This window comes from Ostrinia furnacalis, unplaced genomic scaffold (genome assembly GCF_004193835.3).
Source record: "Ostrinia furnacalis isolate ACB-3 unplaced genomic scaffold, ASM419383v2 OfSCF1299, whole genome shotgun sequence".
Taxonomy (NCBI): Eukaryota; Metazoa; Arthropoda; class Insecta; order Lepidoptera; family Crambidae; genus Ostrinia; species Ostrinia furnacalis.
The window spans coordinates 117,409-136,179 of NW_021131538.1; the positions used below are offsets into that span (position 1 = coordinate 117,409).

General features: G+C 41.9%; 2 protein-coding genes across 2 annotated transcripts in view; one reads left to right on the forward strand and one right to left on the reverse strand.

Moving 5' to 3' along the window:
- The window catches only part of LOC114352247 (sex peptide receptor-like), a 281,000-nt gene that overhangs the window by 42,399 nt on the left and 219,830 nt on the right, over positions 1-18,771 (reverse strand). The window lies entirely within an intron of this gene.
- On the forward strand, positions 1,193-17,767 carry LOC114352248 (WD repeat-containing protein 7-like). Its single transcript, XM_028303769.1, has 9 exons — positions 1,193-1,208; positions 1,314-1,373; positions 2,439-2,624; positions 5,059-5,185; positions 8,322-8,499; positions 10,013-10,139; positions 11,490-11,660; positions 13,300-13,594; positions 15,837-17,767. The coding sequence occupies exons 1-8, from the start codon at positions 1,193-1,195 to the stop codon at positions 13,470-13,472; spliced, it is 1,038 nt and encodes a 345-aa protein (XP_028159570.1). The 3' UTR covers positions 13,473-13,594; positions 15,837-17,767.

An 18,771-nucleotide genomic window follows, 5' to 3' on the forward strand; every position in this document is an offset into this window, starting at 1 on the left:
CACAAAATCAATTGCACACATTTAAAATAAAGTTTGTTTACACTTTGACAACAATAGACTGACATGCAAGGTGACATGTCAATGAAGTTTTCAGTTACTGTTGCCATTAAAAGAAATTAGTACCATTAGTTTTCCGCAACATGGCGAGGGTTTTTATGTTCCTGGTCAGGCTATAATGCCAAAATCACGAAATCTTATGCGTAGTACGTATATATCGATGATATTTTGTATGTAAATAATTCAAAACAAAACTCTTTTTTTTTCTTAACTCCAGGGATAGATTTCAGTGCGCTTCGGTTTATATGTTACTGTAAAAGCTCGAACTACGGTTAATCTTAAGATTTAAGTGTAAGTCTTAGGATTTACCGACATGAGTTGGTAAATGTAAGTATTTCTGAAAATACGACGATTTTTTCGAGCTTTTACCATTTGAATTCAGTATATGCTAGGTTTTACCTCTGTCAGCTGGTAGATGTTGGTTTTAGGAATAAAACAAAGAGTAATTCTTAATGGGGAATTATAAAACGATCGACTAAAAAATAACTTAGCGACTGACGATGGCATACTGTTTTAATAACTTGAGCGGTATGAATTTGAGTAAGCGAAAAATTAACTTAACTAACGACGAATATTGATAAATAATCAAATGCACAACGAGCTTACAAAAAGTGGGTTATGTTTAATCCATTTTAGATATTAAAATTCTGTCCGCGCGACTACATTACTAAGTGAGCGACTAGAAATACAAAGAGAGCAACTTCAATATTAAGATAGATTCAATTTTTTCAATTGAAGTAAGTTCTGATGATGATGATGATGATGAGATGCCCTGAGCACGTTATGACATGTTTTTGTTTTTCAACATTTACCGTGCATATTTTTAAATCTTAAGATTTACCAACGAAATGGTGGTAAGAGTTCGAATCGCAAACCTTTTGGGACATTTACCATAGGAATTGGTAGATCTTAGGTTTTACTGGAATATCTTAGGATTTACTGCAATTCGAGCTTTTACAGTAACATATACATTAGTATTGGCCTGAGGAACAAAATGCACTATGGATTGATTCTGGGCAGCACTTGGTCCAGACCCTGGCACTATCCTTTACTAAAAACTTAGTGTGTTTTTTTATGGGAGTTTCTTGTTTATCTAAAATAATAGGTACTGTTACCTACATTTATCTCTGTGAATATGGCAAGGATGCAAAGTAACACCGTGTATAAGATGCCACGGTATTTAGCTTGATGCGCTATCGTGTATTATCTATACTCTATGACGCTTGAACTTTTTGTTTATGGTTTGCGGCTTGCAGGCGCCGCGGGCAATAAGAGGCGTAAGGACGGAGACAGCAGGAAGAGCTCCGTCGTCGAAGGTACGTCGCTTTCAAGTCATTTATAGTTAATTACTTTCTGCTAATAGGCTTTTATAAAGCTTTTACAGTAAGCTTTTACTGTAACTAAAGTTACATGAAGCGGCTGACTGGCAAAGAAAGTGAAATAATAAAAAAAATAATAACGAAAAACATTTGAAAGAACAAAAACCAGAGTTGCCATGCGTAAAAATATTCCCAGGGTTCAAATAGAACGCGTACCTGTCACCGCGTTATAACGTTAATGAAGTAGAGAGTAATAAAGTTTACCAATCACTTCACACACACATAGTTATAATCAGTGTTGCTAGAAAAAAAGTGTTTTAGTTCCGAAATAATTAATTTCTACTCTTTTATGTCGCACTGTAATTTTATTCCACGCCTCGCACACGTAGGTACGTAAAAAATATAAAATACCTGCTATGTTTGTATTTCGGATTACAAACATAGCAGGCCCGCGGTATTACGTTACGGCGCAACCACGACTGACTCCCCGATAATCCACGATAAATTATGTCAGTGTGTGCGCTCGCGCCGCATACGTGTTGGCGCGCTCACATACAAACTGCGCTCGGTGCGGTTCTATGAAGATGACCTACTCATTTGTATTTACTCTGGTCTAACATTCTAGCGCGCTAAATGCGTCTTCTATTTATCGAAGCCTTTATTATAAAGTGCTCTCCCTGTGCTCACATCATTTGTCCTACGTTCCAGGGTTCACACTAAGTGCCTCCAACAACCTGGCGCGTCTCACCGCGTTAGCTCTAACGCACTTACTTCTGGCACCGGCCTGCGCGCCTCTCTTTAAAATCTTAGAAACTGTAGTCTCTTATGCTAAGGAGGTCTCAGTTATCCAAGGCGTTTATCATAGTTCTGAATAGTTATAATAGTTCCTCAAGGATTTTAGGAACAGTGTATGGAAGCCTTTTAAGCGTCTAACACATGTCACAAATAGCAGCGATACATCGCGATGCTTGTGTGATTGTAAATGCGTTGTATCGCTGCAAAAAGTCCCATTGTATAAAGTTCCTTAAAGTTAAGGTAATAGGGTTCTTTTTACATCTCCAGGGTTTACACTAAGCGCCTCCAACAACCTGGCGCGTCTCACAGCGTTAGCTCTGACGCACTTACTTCTGGCACCGGCCTGTGCGCGTTTACCGGCGCACACGCCGCTGCGAAGAGCCGCCGTTGATTTACTTGGAAGAGGGTTCGCAGTCTGGGAGCCTTATTTGGATGTCAGCCACGTATTACTTGGTGAGTTAAAGAGAGATTTATGTGTGTGTTAACAAGGTTATAGTGGCGTGCTGGTTAGAGAAAGGAGTCACTTAGACTAGACTCCAGGTCTAAACTGCAAGAATACGACACGACCCTCCCAGTGTCTTAAAGACAAGCAAGCTGCTAGTCCAACGACCCTTAGAAGGAGCATATCTCTCTCATGGAATGAGATGAGAGACGGCGAGATCTTATGCCACGCCTCTAAAATGGTCAATATATTGCTATACTGCTCTAATATTCGACAGCACTGCCCTTTAGGAACATTGAACGCTACGGTACGCTCTTGCTGCGTCTAGAATGTTTAAGATGTCGCAAAAAAAACAAAAGACGGTCGCAGACTTATTAGAGCGTTGGTATTAAGAACAAAAGACAGTCGTAGGTAGGACGCTGGATGCCTACTTATTTGCGACGTGGCAAAAAGACAAAAGACGGTCGTGGTCCAAGCTAGCTCGCTCCCTGGCGTTGAAATAAGCCCTCTATGGTAATGGGAATAAGGTTTGTATTCGCTCGCTCTCCCGGCTCTAACGCACTTACTTCTGGCACCGGCCTGTGCGCGTTTACCGGCGCACACGCCGCTGCGACGAGCCGCCGTTGATTTACTTGGAAGAGGGTTCGCAGTCTGGGAGCCTTATTTGGACGTCAGCCACGTGTTACTTGGTAAGGGAATAAGAGCTTTATTTGGGTGGGAATAAGGTCCAACGTCAGCAGGTCATTTAGACTCCAGATATCCACTGCAAGGACACACTACCCTCCCAGTGTCTTTAACAGAGCTGGCTGCTGCTCCAACAACCCTAAGAAGGACAGCAGCTCTCTCGTAGTATGGCTTGTGAGTGAAAGCAAGGCCACGCCCTAATGATCTTGGCCCCGCCTCTAAATGCTGAAGATTTGACGCAGGTCCCTACTGCTCTAATTTTTGACAGCCCCGCCCCTTTTGAACGCTACGGGATCTCTTGCTGCGTCTAGAATGTTTAAGATGTCGCAAAAAGAACAAAACACGATCGTAGGCCTATAGGAGCGTTGGTATTAAGAACAAAAGACAGTCATAGGTAGGACGCTGGATATTTGCGACGTGGCAAAAAGACAAAAGACGGTCGTGGTCCAAGCTAGCTCGCTCCCTGGCATTGAAATAAGCCTTCTATGATAATGGGAAATAAGGTTTGTATTCGCTCGCTAGAGCGTTGATAAAAAGAACAAAAGACAGTCGTAGGTAGGATGCTGGATATTTGCGACGTGGTAAAAAGACAAAAGACGGTCGTGGTCCAAGCTAGCTCGCTCCCTGGCATTGAAATAAGCCTTCTATGATAATGGGTAATAAGGTTTGTATTCGCTCGCTAGAGCGTTGATAAAAAGAACAAAAGACAGTCGTAGGTAGGACGCTGGATGTCTACTTATTTGCGACGTAGCAAAAAGACAAAAGACGGTCGTATGGCCACGATGGGACCCCCACTGATCCCTCCAAGCTTCGCTCTCTGGCGTTGAAATAAGCCCTCTATGGTAATGGGAATAAGGTTTGTATTCGCTCGCTCCCTCTCCCGGCTCTAACGCACTTACTTCTGGCACCGGCCTGCGCGCGTTTATTTACGACGAGCCGCCGTTGATTTACTTAGAAGAGGGTTCGCAGTCTGGGAGCCTTATTTGGACGTCAGCCATGTGCTACTTGGTAAGTCATGAGAAAAGACCTCTATTCCCACTGCCGAAAGTGTAATTTACAGTATTTTTCAAATTCCCTAGCTTCTATCTTCGACTTATGTACTCCAATCATCTTATCTGGACGTCAACTATGTATTACTGGGTGAGTCTACTGCCAAAAGCATATTTGAGAGCCCTGGCTTCTATTCCTGTGAGCTGCAATAACCCCAAGTAAGGTCAGCGGCTGGTTAGAGGATGGTTATGGAAGGGTGGGGAGTTTTTGACCACGCCTCTAAAATGGTAAGTGTGTTGCTCTTATTTCGACAGCCCCGCCCCTTATATTTTTGAGGGTGTGACGCAGGTCACTCTAATTCTTGACAGCCTTAAAATAATCTAAAATTTGACACCCGCGATCCTTTAGACACCAAAAGCTGGACTCATGGACGTTTTTTATCGACAACGAAGAAGCTCTTGGCTTGCATCTCACCTGATGGAATATGATGATCAGAACAGAAATGGAAGCGAGCTTCACCCTCAATCCTTTACAACAGAAAAACTGACTATCTTTCCTTTGATCATATATTATTTGACCAATAATATTCCGTTCCAGGGCTCCTAGAGATGTGCTCGGACGCAGACAAGCTGGTCCCGTCGATGACGTACTAAAGAGAACAAATAAAAAACTTTACTCGACATATCTCTTTGCTAGTTTTGTCTGGTTTTAGATATGTATCATAAGTATACTAATTGAGCCATATGTTTGACGAATTATATCCCGTTCCAGGGCTCCTAGAGATGTGCTCGGACGCCGACAAGCTGGTCCCGTCGATGACGTACGGGCTGCCGCTCACGCCGCAAGCGGACTCCTGCAGAACCGCTCGACACGCCCTTACTTTGATCGCTACGGCCAGGTGAGAATAATCTATATACAGGGTGTTTCTTGTAAGGTGTCAAGCCGAAGGCAGGTGATAGGTGAGGACTAGACCTATCGATTTCACCCCCATGTATGTTCTACGATTTTTCATAGTTTAGAAGTTATCGTTAATTTTGTGATTTTTTCAAATTGTATGACCCAGTAGGCTTTAAATTTTTTTATCTTTTTTTTGGGTCGACTTTTCTCAGATTTCTTTTTTTTGACAGATTCCCTATTAATTGCAGATTTTTGAAAAAAATAATCAACTTCCTATCTTTGATGCAAGATACTGTGACGCGCCCCGCGACGCATCGACAGCCCTAGCACCCAGCGCGGAGATTTTGACAACCCTACGGCTGCGCGGCCGCACGCCGCACGGACCGAGCTAATATATGAGACGGCGGCGACCGCGGGCGCCTAGCATTCGCTCGGGAGCCATTGCAACAGCCAGACGTTCGCGCGCGCGTCTATCGTTCCCTCGGCTGCATTGCACAGAGTCCCTAGCGAATAGCTATCCACATTGTTCCCACTAACCCTAACTGTTCGACTCTGGCTTGATTCGATACCTCGATAACTCGGTCGGTGATCTAATTGTCGATTCGAGACGTTCTATCGCTGATAGCCTACCGGTTCTAATCCTTACCGAGTAGTGCATGAGATACTCATTCCCGACCTGCGGTAGCAATCCTGCTGCCACCCTTCCTGAACTTCACACCCCCTCGCCACGTAGGTCCAACGCCTTTCCTCTGTGGTCGCGCTCACCTGAGGGCTTCGGCCTCTGGCTCGAGCTAATTGGGCCACATCCTACCCCCCTAGTTATAAGTATCCAGACTAACACTCGCTAAACCTCGCACAGGGCGCCGCCCCTCTCGCGGATACGTAAACTAGTCTCGGGACGCGGATCGGGCGCGTCGCTATTCTTTTCATTGCCATTAATTAGTAATTGTGATATAACCTGTAAAGTAATTGCTCGTAATAATGGAGATTCCGTTACATGTTTTTGACTTTCTTAGGTCTAACTAATGTATGCAATTCTCTATGTTTACGTTACGTAGAACACATTTAAAGACAATAACTGAACAGAACATTTTTTTATCCACAACGAGGAATCTCTTGCCCTTCATCTGACCTGATGGAAACTGATGGATGATCAGCGAGCTTCATTTGGAATCCTAAACCACAGAGGAATTGGCTGTCCTAAATAGGTGGCCTTACCACTAGACCACAGTGGCGGTTGTTACTTTACGATTAAATTCGATATACCTACATATTAGTGTGAGAGAAAGGGAAAGAGTTTGTGTGTGTGTGTGTGTGTGTTTGTGTGTTTGTGTGTGTGTGGCGAGGGGGTGTGAAGTTCAGGAAGGGTGGCAGCAGGATTGCTACCGCAGGTCGGGAATGAGTATCTCATGCACTACTCGGTAAGGATTAGAACCGGTAGGCTATCAGCGATAGAACGTCTCGAATCGACAATTAGATCACCGACCGAGTTATCGAGGTATCGAATCAAGCCAGAGTCGAACAGTTAGGGTTAGTGGGAACAATGTGGATAGCTATTCGCTAGGGACTCTGTGCAATGCAGCCGAGGGAACGATAGACGCGCGCGCGAACGTCTGGCTGTTGCAATGGCTCCCGAGCGAATGCTAGGCGCCCGCGGTCGCCGCCGTCTCATATATTAGCTCGGTCCGTGCGGCGTGCGGCCGCGCAGCCGTAGGGTTGTCAAAATCTCCGCGCTGGGTGCTAGGGCTGTCGATGCGTCGCGGGGCGCGTCACAGTATCTTGCATCAAAGATAGGAAGTTGATTATTTTTTTCAAAAATCTGCAATTAATAGGGAATCTGTCAAAAAAAAGAAATCTGAGAAAAGTCGACCCAAAAAAAAGATAAAAAAATTTAAAGCCTACTGGGTCATACAATTTGAAAAAATCACAAAATTAACGATAACTTCTAAACTATGAAAAATCGTAGAACATACATGGGGGTGAAATCGATAGGTCTAGTCCTCACCTATCACCTGCCTTCGGCTTGACACCTTNAAGCACTCGTAGACACCGGCGCCACAAGATCATACATCGTCATACATTGCTGGGTGCTAGGGCTGTCGATGCGTCGCGGGGCGCGTCACAATACAAAACTTTTGCTAGAAACATAAAAAATATGCTTTTAGCGGAACATTCTAAAATTTTCAACTTAAAAGTTTAAAAAAAGAAAGAAATTCCATAGGTCCAAAGTAATTTTAAAAACTGCGCAGTTTTCTAAACTTTCATAATAACACAAAAAAACATGTACTTAATAGGCCATTATTTTCTGTAATCGCTCCACTAAAGTGGTAAGTCGGAGATTCCGTTANAACACCCTGTATATAAAAGAAAGTCGTGTTAGTTACTCCACTTATAACTCAAGAACGGCTGAACCGATTTAGCTGAAAATTGTCAGAGAGGTAGTTTAGAGCCAGGAGAAGGATATAGGATACTTTTTATCCCGTTCGAAATTAAAAAAAAGTCTGCTTATTTATTGCCATTAAGGCGGAACAAAGTTCGCCGGGTCAGCTAGTATTTGATAAAATACCCTCAAGATACCTTAAAATAATGATCTTATTGTGTGAGAATTTTCATAGGGGTCACTTAAAAATTAGGATTTGATGGTGAAAAATGGGCATGTCCTCCAAATGATGGTCTTATTTTTTGAGAAATTAGTCCTCCAAACTTAAAACGATTTTGCTTTAGTTGTATCAGTATTTTTATTAATGTGTGAATGTATCGTGTTAACCTTTTTAAATCTCAAAATAATTCAAAATATCATGTCTAGCCAATAATCTATCCATTGATAAGAGTAAATAAATGAGAAGGAATCGTAGCAATTGTCACCCCTTCGATGACACGGGTAAATATTGAGATAAAAGGTTACCAGTTATCCCCTCTGAAATTAATCGAAAGGCTACAATTGGGTAAATTGAAATGGGTGACAACTGGAAAGAAAATTCCCAGTTTTCGACCCGCAGGACACTGCTAGAACGGACTATTTATATCAATTTAAGCAAAAGGTTGTGGAAAACCTTGGGGGAGGCCTTTGTCCAGCAGTGGATGTCATTTGGCTGAGACGACGACAAGCAAAAGGTTAAAAAATCGTTTCTTCCCAGACCTGGTGCCTTCATTACAACAATGGCTCGCGAGGTAGCCCGTGTGGCCGCGGCCCAGCAGGCCGGGCAGCCGTCGCCGGCGTCGCACGCGCTCCACAAAGGCCGTGCCGAAGTGTTGCGCGGGATTGAACTGCTGATCGATAGGATGCACAACGAGGTTGCTGAGTTACTGGTCGAGGTGGGTCATCATCATCGTCATTTTAGCTACAGCACGTCTGCGCTGCCCACATCCAGGTGTTTCTCGCATCTAGATTCTTCCAGCATCTAGCTTCTTCCAGCATCTAGCTTCTTCCAGCATCTAGATTCTTCCCGCATCTAACTGCTTCCAGCATATAGCTACATTGCATATAGCGGGATTGAACTGCTGATCGACAGGATGCACAACGAGGTCGCTGAATTACAGGTCGAGGTCAGTTGGTAGATGTTCGTTCTTTTCAGCTTAATACCCAAGGATTGCAGCAGCGACTGGTACTGCGCTGGTCGCATCCTGAATCTAGATGCTTCATCGAGTAGAAGAAACTAGCCCAAACTTCATTTTACCGGCGTGCGGAAGTGCTGCGCGGGATCGAACTGCTGATCGACAGGATGCACAACGAGGTTGCTGAGTTACTGGTCGAGGTGAGTGGGGTTGTGACGTAGGTAGATTAAGAAAGGAGTTTCAGAATTCATCCTCTTTGAGCCAAATTCCCAATGCAAATGATTTCCTGCGTCGCCTGCATCTAGATGCTTCCTACTTCTAGATTCTTCCCGCATCTAGCTGCTTCCTACTTCTAGATTCTTCCCGCATCTAGCTGCTTCCTACTTCTAGATTCTTCCCGCATCTAGGTGCTTACCACATCCATTCTTCCAGAATGTAGGTGCTGCTAGCATCTAAGAGCTTTCAGCATCGAGACGCTTCCCGGATCTAAATTCTTCCAGCATCTAAATTCTTCCAGCATCTAGATTCTTCCCGCATCTAGTTGCCTCCAGCATCTACCTACATCTTCAAAAGATCGTCAGTCCACTGAGTGGGAGAGGCTTACCCACACTGGTTTAAGATCTCCTGTGCTCGCGTCCATATACCCTCCACCTATGGTAAGCAGCCTCCGTCATTTCAGCCACAGGACGTCGACTGCTGAACATAGGCTTCCCCAAGTATTTCCAGATTGATCGATTGGTAGCGGCCTGCATCCAGCGTCTAAGAGTGCGAAGCCACGAACAAAAGCTTCTCGATATAATTACGTAATGGTACTAAAGTCTGGTCGCCGAGCATGTAGAATTTTGTCCAATGACCCCAAGCTACCCATCCTTATCGCTCGTGCGTAATTATATTGCTGTCGCGACTGTGCGACGGGCGCCCGCAGTGAGTGTGCGAGCTTGGGGTCATTGGACAAAATTCTACGTGCTCACAGACCGGGCTTTAGTAATTCTTCATTTTTTAAACGATTGAGATGAAAAGTGTCATTTTTATTTTGTTTTTATCTTATTTTTTAATATCACTGTACCTACCTTTGTATGCTGTATTACTGTGCAGAAGATGCAAGCTTATAGCATAAACTAGCACCGGGTGAAAAACGACCTAGTGCCTTACAGCTTACGCTGAGCCGGATACCCTTGTCACCTTTTTTTTAGTATTTAAGCTGTGTTATGTATGTTTTTATTTTTGTGACAATAAAAGTTTATTTATTTAATTATTTTATCTCTTTCTTCAGGTCATGGACATCATCCTCCACTGCGTAGACCAGTCGCACCTGAAGAGCAAAGGACTTAACGAGGTTTTCCCGGCCATCTGCCGCTACAACCAAGTCTCGCACTGCCCTGCCACCAGAAGGATCGCTGGTGAGTCATAAATCTATATATATAAAAGAAAGTCGTGTTAGTTACTTCGCTTATAACTCAAGAACGGCTGAACTGATTTAGCTGAAAATTGTCAGGGAGGTAGTTTAGAGCCAAGAGAAGGACATAGGATACTTTTTATCCCGTTATTTATTGCCATTAAGGCGGAACAAAGTTCGCCGGGTCAGCTAGTATCATCTATACTTATAATAAATCTGTAGAGAGGTCAATTCTGTGAAATATATTTACAAAATAACTATCAGGGGGTGATTAGTGATCGATACTGATGCCAAAAATGCAATCAGTAAAATTTTTGTCTGTCTGTCTCTGTCTGTCTGTCTGTCTGTATGTTCCTTATAGAAACAAAAACTACTCGACGGATTTTAACGAAACTTGGTACAATTATTCTTCATACTCCTGGGCAGGTTATAGTATACTTAGGAATTCCCACGGGAACGGGAGTTAGCGGGAAAAAACATTTGTATGAAAAAATCTTAACCGCGTAATATTGATGAAGGGGGTAAAACGGGATCCACGTGTGGCGGCCGCTAGTCTATACTACATATTATAGAGAGGTAGAGTTTGTGAGTTTGTAGGGCAGGGATCGCTACTTATCTTTGGATCTACTGAACTGATTTTTACGTATAACGGGAATATTCCTACCGCTGCAATTCCTGTTTATTATACTACGTACTGTAAGACACACCATACAAAAATGCGTAGTAAATTAAGAGAACTGCTCCTGAATTAATGTACAGTCGACAGCACATCAAGCTATACATTTTCGTTGCAAAGTCGCCCCTATCGCAACTACGTAAGATACCTCAGTGTTTACGTTGACGTGCTGTTGACCGTTTAGTTACCTACTAACGTTACTTCTAATTATTTAACCGGCAGACAGTGGTGACTGAGTTTGTTGCGGCGCTTCTTCTCAGCACTTGCCAAATGTTCGTCTCGAAGCGCTGGTAGGGTAAAAAGATTATGAGACATGTGAAGGCTCCATAAGAGCAAACTCCTAAAGTATTTTTTTAATTATAGTCTGGTCTGCGAGCACGTAGAATTTTGTCCAATGACCCCAAGCTACCCATCCTTATCGCTCGCGCGTAATTATATTGCTGTCGCGCTCGCACACTCACTGCGGGCGCGCGTCGCACAGTCGCGACAGCAATATAATTACGCGCGAGCGATAAGGATGGGTAGCTTGGGGTCAATGTACAAAATTCTACGTGCTCACATCTGTGAGCAGGCTTTAGTCTTTAATTTTTGTTTCTTTTTGCCGATTTGTAAGCACTATTTTTAATACTCCATGCAAATAAAAGAACTTTGAATCATTTATTATTTTCGTCTATCCAGTGGGCAGCCACACGGGCCAGCTAGCCATGTACGAGCTTCGCGCCGGTCGCTGCCAGTCACTTGCTGCGCACAGCGGACCCGTCACAGCTTGTGCCTTCAGCCCCGACGGACGATACCTGGTGTCCTACGCCACGGCCGACAACCGGCTGTCCTTCTGGCAGAGCACAGCAGGTGAGTGGTCTACACATTAGACCCTTTAGCTTGTATCATCAGCACTGGCAGTCGCTATCTGGTGTCTAAGGCGGCTGGCAGAGCACTCACAGAAGAAACGGCACACTTAAAGGACAGAAACAAGGACTTCAACTCTATTGTTGTCTAGAAGATTATCAATCGTCAGACTACTTTCGTCCTACAGTAGTCTACTTCCTTCCACCTTCCAACCATCAGCCCGGATGATAGATACCTAGTGTTCTATCACACGGCTGACCTAGGAGAGCACATCAGGTGAGTGGTAGAGATCGCTGCGCACAGCGGACCCGTCACAGCTTGCGCCTTCAGCCCCGACGGAAGATACCTGGTGTCGTATGCCACGGCCGACAACCGGCTGTCCTTCTGGCAGAGCACAGCAGGTTAGTGGTAGAGAAAGAGATGTTTGGCCTCTTACAACTTCTCTTCCTTCTGCTTTCCAAATTCCAGCCCTATTGATAGAATCCTGGTGTTATATGGTACGACTGACAATAGGCTGTCCTTCTGGCAGAGCACAGCAGGTGAGTGACTAAACATGTTTCATCCTACAGCATGCTTGCAACTACCTCCAAGATTGATGTATTCGACAACAGCAGATTACCCCTTATTCTTCTGGCAGGGCACAGGAGGTGAGTGTAAAGGAAGAGATATTTGAATCCTCTTTTCTTACAGCAACTCTTGCAAATTCCCTTCTTTCTGCCTTCTAACTTTCAGCCCTGAGAGATACATAAAAGGACCCATGACAACAGGCTGTCCTTCTGGCAGAGCACAGCAGGTGAATGGTCCACACATTAGACCCTTTCAGCTTGTATCATCAGCACTGGCTGTCGCTACCTCGTGTCTTAGGCGGTTGGCAGAGCACTCACAGAAGAAACGGCACACTTAAAGGACAGAAACAAGGACTTCAAGTCTATTGGTGTCTAGAAGATTATCAATCGTCAGACTACTTTCGTCCTACAGTAGTCTACTTCCTTCCACCTTCTAACCATCAGCCCTGATGATAGATACCTAGTGTTCTATCACATGGCCGACAACCGGCTGTCCTTCTAGCAGAGCACAGCAGGTGAGTGAATGGAATATGTTTCATCCTACAGCATTTTTGCAACTTCTCTTCAGTTCTAGCGGAGCAAAAACAAGATCTAGTCAGCTGACTTCACTCCTGATGGTTGATACCCTTAACAATTATTACAGCCTATCAGAGCATAGATGGCCACTACCAGATGTCGTAATTCACAGCTAATAATACGCTAAGAGACGTATCAGGCCCATTTCAGGTCACTACTTTAGCTCGGATTCTGGTGATGGCTAGTGTTAGATCTATTCCACCTTAGGGCTAAGACATACCTACCTTTAACTTCCTTTTTACGCCTTAACCCAATAAGTGGACGTTCTGGCAGGACAATTCTGGTGAGTTCTAGCAGACAGACACTTAGGACAATAATAACAAGGGCTAGTCACGGACTATAACTAATGTCCTACGCGACGGTTAATAAAGTCTTTAACGAATACTTGATTATTTAGATCTCTTATTGGAGTTTGCAAAATTTTTTGAAACAATACTTAAATTGTTAATTACAATATTAAAATTTTACACATTCTAATTCCTTTCCTCGTATTTCCCCAGGCATGTTCGGCCTAGGAGCCGCCCAGACACGCTGCGTCAAGTGCTACAGCACGGCACCAATGGCGGACGTCGCTCGCCTCAACCCGGCCAGGCTGGCGCGCCTCGTCTGGGCCAATAGCCGCACCGTCACGCTCATGCTTGCTGACGGCTCCGAGACTAGGTTTAACGTGTAGACACAACTCAATACAGCTTACTGACGAAAAATAATGACACTGACATAATATAATAACTTACAACAGCCTGCTGACGCCATATAATAGCTTACTAACGCCTCGTGTTAGCCAACAGTCGCACCGTCACGCTTAGAGATTGCAAAATCCGGATTTTTCTTAAATCCGGTTTTCCGGATTTGTGTTACGTACAAATCCGGATTATCCGGATTTTTCGAATATTGGGTAAATTTTTTAAACCATCAATTTAATTTAAATAAAACGTAGTTTTTTTCAAAAAGATGTAAGTATTTGAAGAAAAGCGTTTTATTTCATTGTCGCGCATGGAATTTATTCCTCTTTTTTTCGGTTTGCGCTACAAGCTTTCAAAATTATTTGAACCTTGCATTATTTTTTTCGTTTTAGTACAAATGCATTTCAGAATAAAAACTTGTTTGTACCTATAAAATATTTTTTTTATTCTTCTTCTTGTCGTGTCGACAACAAACCTACACAGCGTCAGCCCAAAACTCCGCCACAAGAGTGGCGTTGTCAGTAGCCTTCATTAAATCTTCCTGCTTGCAGTTGTTTGGGCACGACATCATGTGCTTCGTCGACTGGGGAACAAAACCACACTTGCACTCCAAGTTTGATCCATCCAAGAATCCCTACCTGACACCTGAACAGATTGTCCTTACTACGGCAGACCTGTCTGAAGTCTATAAAGATTTCCAGGTAGGCCAGGGGAGCTCATTTTTTTATTATAATTTTATTTTACACTTTTAAGTTGTATTTCAATCTCAGGGCCCTGGTCATTATTTACGGCCAAAGTGCTCGGGAAGACGAATCCAACGAACTCAAACTCTATAAGTTTCTGCCGTTTCGGTTAGGAGTTCCTATGGCCACCTCCTGATTCATCATCAGAACCCTGAACATTATCTAGCACTTAAGTGCTTGAAAAGACAAATCCAACAAACCCAAATTCGATGAGTTTCCACCGTTTCGTTTAGGAGTTCCTATGGCCACCTTCCGAATCCATCATCAGGACCCTGGGCATCATCTAGCACTAAAGTGCTCGAAAAGACAAATATAACGAACCCAAGTTCGATGCGATTCCGCCGTTTCGTTTAAGAGTTCCTATGGTCACCTCTTGACTCCATCATCAACCCAGCTAAATGGTTGGCGGTATATCCAACAAACTGTTTAGAACTCTTTTAAGGACTTCTCCACAATCACTCCCATTCTCATACAATAACATTTCGAGATGAATTAATGTAAGCAAATCGAATCCGCTGGGTGAACTTGATGGGCGAGGTTGAAGATCTCTACTTACACTTGGCCTGCGGATGAATATGGAGAAAACAAAGCTTATGTCCAATGTCCATGTTGCGCCCTACCCAGTTTCGGTTGGAAGCTCAATTCTCGAGATTGTTGACAAGTATGTCTACCTCGGACAAACGATTCAGCTGGGAAGGTCCAATTTCGAGAAAGAGGCCAATCGTCGAATCCAACTCGGCTGGGCAGCGTTTGGTAAACGACGCAACATCTTTTCGTCCAAAATACCTCAGTGCCTGAAGACTAAGGTCTACAGCCAATGTGTGTTACCAGTGATGACTTATGGTTCGGAAACGTGGCCTCGCGTGCTATGGAGAGGGCTATGCTCGGTGTTTCTTTACGAGATCGAATCAGAAATGAGGAGATCCGTAAACGAACTAAAGTCGCTGACATACTAGCCCGACGGATACAAGCTGAAGTGGCAATGGGCAGGGCACATAGTACGCAGAACTGACGGCCGATGGGGCAGCAAGGTTCTGGAGTGACATGCAATAAATAATTTGAATTCGGAGTGGAGGCCGCGTACCGGAAAACGCAGCGTGGGACGTCCACCCACAAGGTGGACCGATAACATCATAAAGGTAGCAGGAAGGCGCTGGACGCAGGTCGCTACCAACCAGGCAACATGGAAAGCATTGGGCAAGGGGCCTATGTTCAGCAGTGGGCGTCCTATGGCTGAGATGATGATGATGATAATGACTTACACTTTAAAACTCAGCGATATGGTGTTTCAGAATCAGCGTCTCGTATAAAACTCACTGGCCGACTAGCGAATTCACTTACGCATGCGGCATGACGCGTCATTGTGCAGGCACAGTGCAGGTGTGAGTGTTGTGCGACGAAGTGCGGGTTCGTTCAATCAAAACTTCGCTTGTTTTGCATCCATGTTGCATTCAATAGATATTTTGGTTTATGATTTTATGATAAAATTTTTGGGGTAAAAATATTCGAAAAAACCGGATTTCAAAGTAAAAATCCGGATTTTTTTAAAGCCTCAAAATCCGGATTTTTCAGATATTTTCGAATTTCGAATAATCCGGATTGCAATCTCTAGTCACGCTCATGCTCGCTGACGGCTCCGAGATTAGCAAGCACTGATACCAAACACAGGCTTACTGACGTCAAATAATAACTTGCTGACGGCTAGCACCGGCTTACTGACACCAAACGACTCTGAGACTAGGTTCAACGTGTAGGCCAGGGACTAGATTACTGACGCCATTTAATACTTTGCTGACGTCATATAATACTATCTGACACCATAAGACTCTAGATTTGCCGCGCTAGATTCAGACACAAGCCTAGATAGTAAATACCAGCTTACTGACGCCATATAATAACTTACTGACGCCAATCAACTGCTTGCTGACGTCTCATAATAACTTACTGACGTTAAACTATTAAAATATGGCTCTGAGACTAGATTCAACGTGTTAAGACCATCTTAGATACCAAATACCGGATTCTGACGACAAATTGCTTGCTAACACCAATTACCTGCTGTCAGTAAGCAGGAAATTGGTGTCAGCAAGCAATTTGTTTGTTGTTTGGCCGCTAAATAAAAGAAATTTGATCATTTAATAATAATAATAAATATTTTATAGATATAAATGTATAATGACGTTAAAACATTCACATGTACTATTGTATTTTCATGTAATTTTGAGGACAGGTGTGAAGTATTATTATGGAGAGGCTTAACTAAAATTGACCTTATTTTTTGATATGTAAGGTATATTATTCATTGACTAACATCAGTAATTATATTCTTTATTTTATTTTAGATCTTAATTAAACTTAGTTTAGGCCGATTATTGGTTTTAGTCCTTTTTGTTGTACTGATATGCAGTTCATAGCACATTTATCTATTAATTTATTTAATTACGAACCTTATAAAAAGATACAAAGTCGAAAATGCTTTGGATAAATCTGCTGTTGACTGTACTATGAAGAAAATATTGCAAATTAGTTAATATTCAAAATAACCTGTGTCTAATCTGAAGAAAAAGAAACATTAATTCTTTTAATTAATTTATTTTCGTCTCCAACGTCTGTTTTTCAATTTAATGTATGAGATTATCAGTATTTTTCTTAGCAAAATTATTGTCGTATTTAATTTAGTTTTATTTAATGACTAATACCTTAGTATATTTAGTTGCTTTGTGACTAAAATGTCGTAAATGTTGTGACTGTTTAGTTAAATATTTTAGACTTAAGTTTCTGCATTTATGGATTAGAATTGACACTTAATATCCTCGTATAAGAAACGAGACTCAAAATTCGATTGAAATGCATGTGTTTGATTGATTTCTTCTGTTTGAGTATTTATATTTATTGAGTAAAGTTTCAATATGATCTACATATGTAATGTCTTTATTTAGATGCCATCTTGAGAATAACAAGTAACTGGGTTACAGTAATTTTAAATTGATACATTCTAATTATGTATATTAAAGATAAGCAATTTTTCTTTCTACTGTAAAGTTGCTAATACTGACTAGCACAATGTTAGAACTTAACACAAGAAATATGTTCCAAAAATATTTGATTCTCCATACAAATAATGAACTCGAAATCACAAAAAATCAAATCAATATTTTGACATTTTAAATAACTGTCACTTTGACAGTTGTTTATGGCCCAAATGTTAAATTATTGATTTGATTTGATAATCCAACTTAAATTCATGTAATTTGTGAAAAGAAGCGAATAGTTTTGTGTTTAACTTATCTTAATTTTTAGAAAAAATATTGATGTGCCCTTTTTAGGGTTACAAGTACGGTTTTAAAGTATATCTTAATACGTAGCATCCCTACTTCTTTAAAAGCTAAGGGATAAATCGCCTATTTTTGTCTTGTACCTGTATTCCAAATTTCTATTAATTTTGAAATCATTTATTTTATAAAATAATTAACTTTTTTCACACAAAGTTACAATATCCAGTACATAATTAATAAATATGGATTTGTCTTGCAAATCGATTGTAAACCTAATAAATCAGTAGATAAATTTTATTATAGTAGTATTTTCTTAACTCATTAATCAATTTATTGTTGATGTAATATCAAATGTATTGAAATGAAATGTTTGTTCAAGTCTATGTTATAGAACAATAAGTAAATGTAAGCGTATATAAAATTAAATAAATGGTTGCTATCGAAACAATATTTTTTTAATTATATTAATAATTGCCATAAGTTTTGACGGTAGAATAACTTTAAATACAAGCCCGGTCGGCGGCCGTGACGTCACATCGACGCTCTGAGGGCTTAGTGTGAGTTTACTTACATCAAACGTCTTTAGTGAGCGCGTTAAAAAAATATATATGAAAATTTTAGTTCTTGAAAGTTTCCGCTAGGGGCGCTGTACAATCTGTCATACTTATTATTGAGTTAATTTGCAACCAGTGGGATGGAAAGTCGCATTAGCGAGATGCACAGCTCGATGGGGTTGTAGATTTTTAATTGATATTGACTAATTGCCATTCCGTACCGCACGTATTTAATATGTGCTGTGTAAAACGATTTCCCAATTGATACTCGTATAACTAAAAATTTTAGTGTTTTTGTACAAGTAAAATAAAGTTTTCAAAGTTGTATCCCGGAATGTTAGTCGTATTCAACTACCCATCATTGCATTGTTAAAAGTTAACTTGCCCAATATTTCATTTTGTGGAGGGTAGTTGAACAGGAACCATGCTCGATAGTTTGAATTCTTTAGTGTACGACGAGCCTGGTGTTATTTTGTTTGTGAAGTCTGGTGAACTGTAAAGTGTTAAAAACAAAACTTCGATTAAACGTGCGTCGAATGGCAAGCGACTTGTTGAACCTACTTTGGACCTTGGGGGTACCCGATGTCTTGAAATCATCCTCTACTAAAGGTAAGTCGAACCCTAACTTAACGTTTTTATTTTTTCGTTATGCAGAACAAGGCAGGTATTTGACCGCTATCGCACCTGATGTTAAGTGAGATGCTGTGATTTGTGTGA

Bases quoted from the DNA above. Each gene is read 5' to 3' on its own strand.
- LOC114352248 (XM_028303769.1), top strand. The intron at 1,374-2,438 runs GTACGTCGCTTT...TTACATCTCCAG, and splicing joins GAAGAGCTCCGTCGTCGAAG to GGTTTACACTAAGCGCCTCC. The intron at 5,186-8,321 runs GTGAGAATAATC...GTTTCTTCCCAG, and splicing joins ACTTTGATCGCTACGGCCAG to ACCTGGTGCCTTCATTACAA.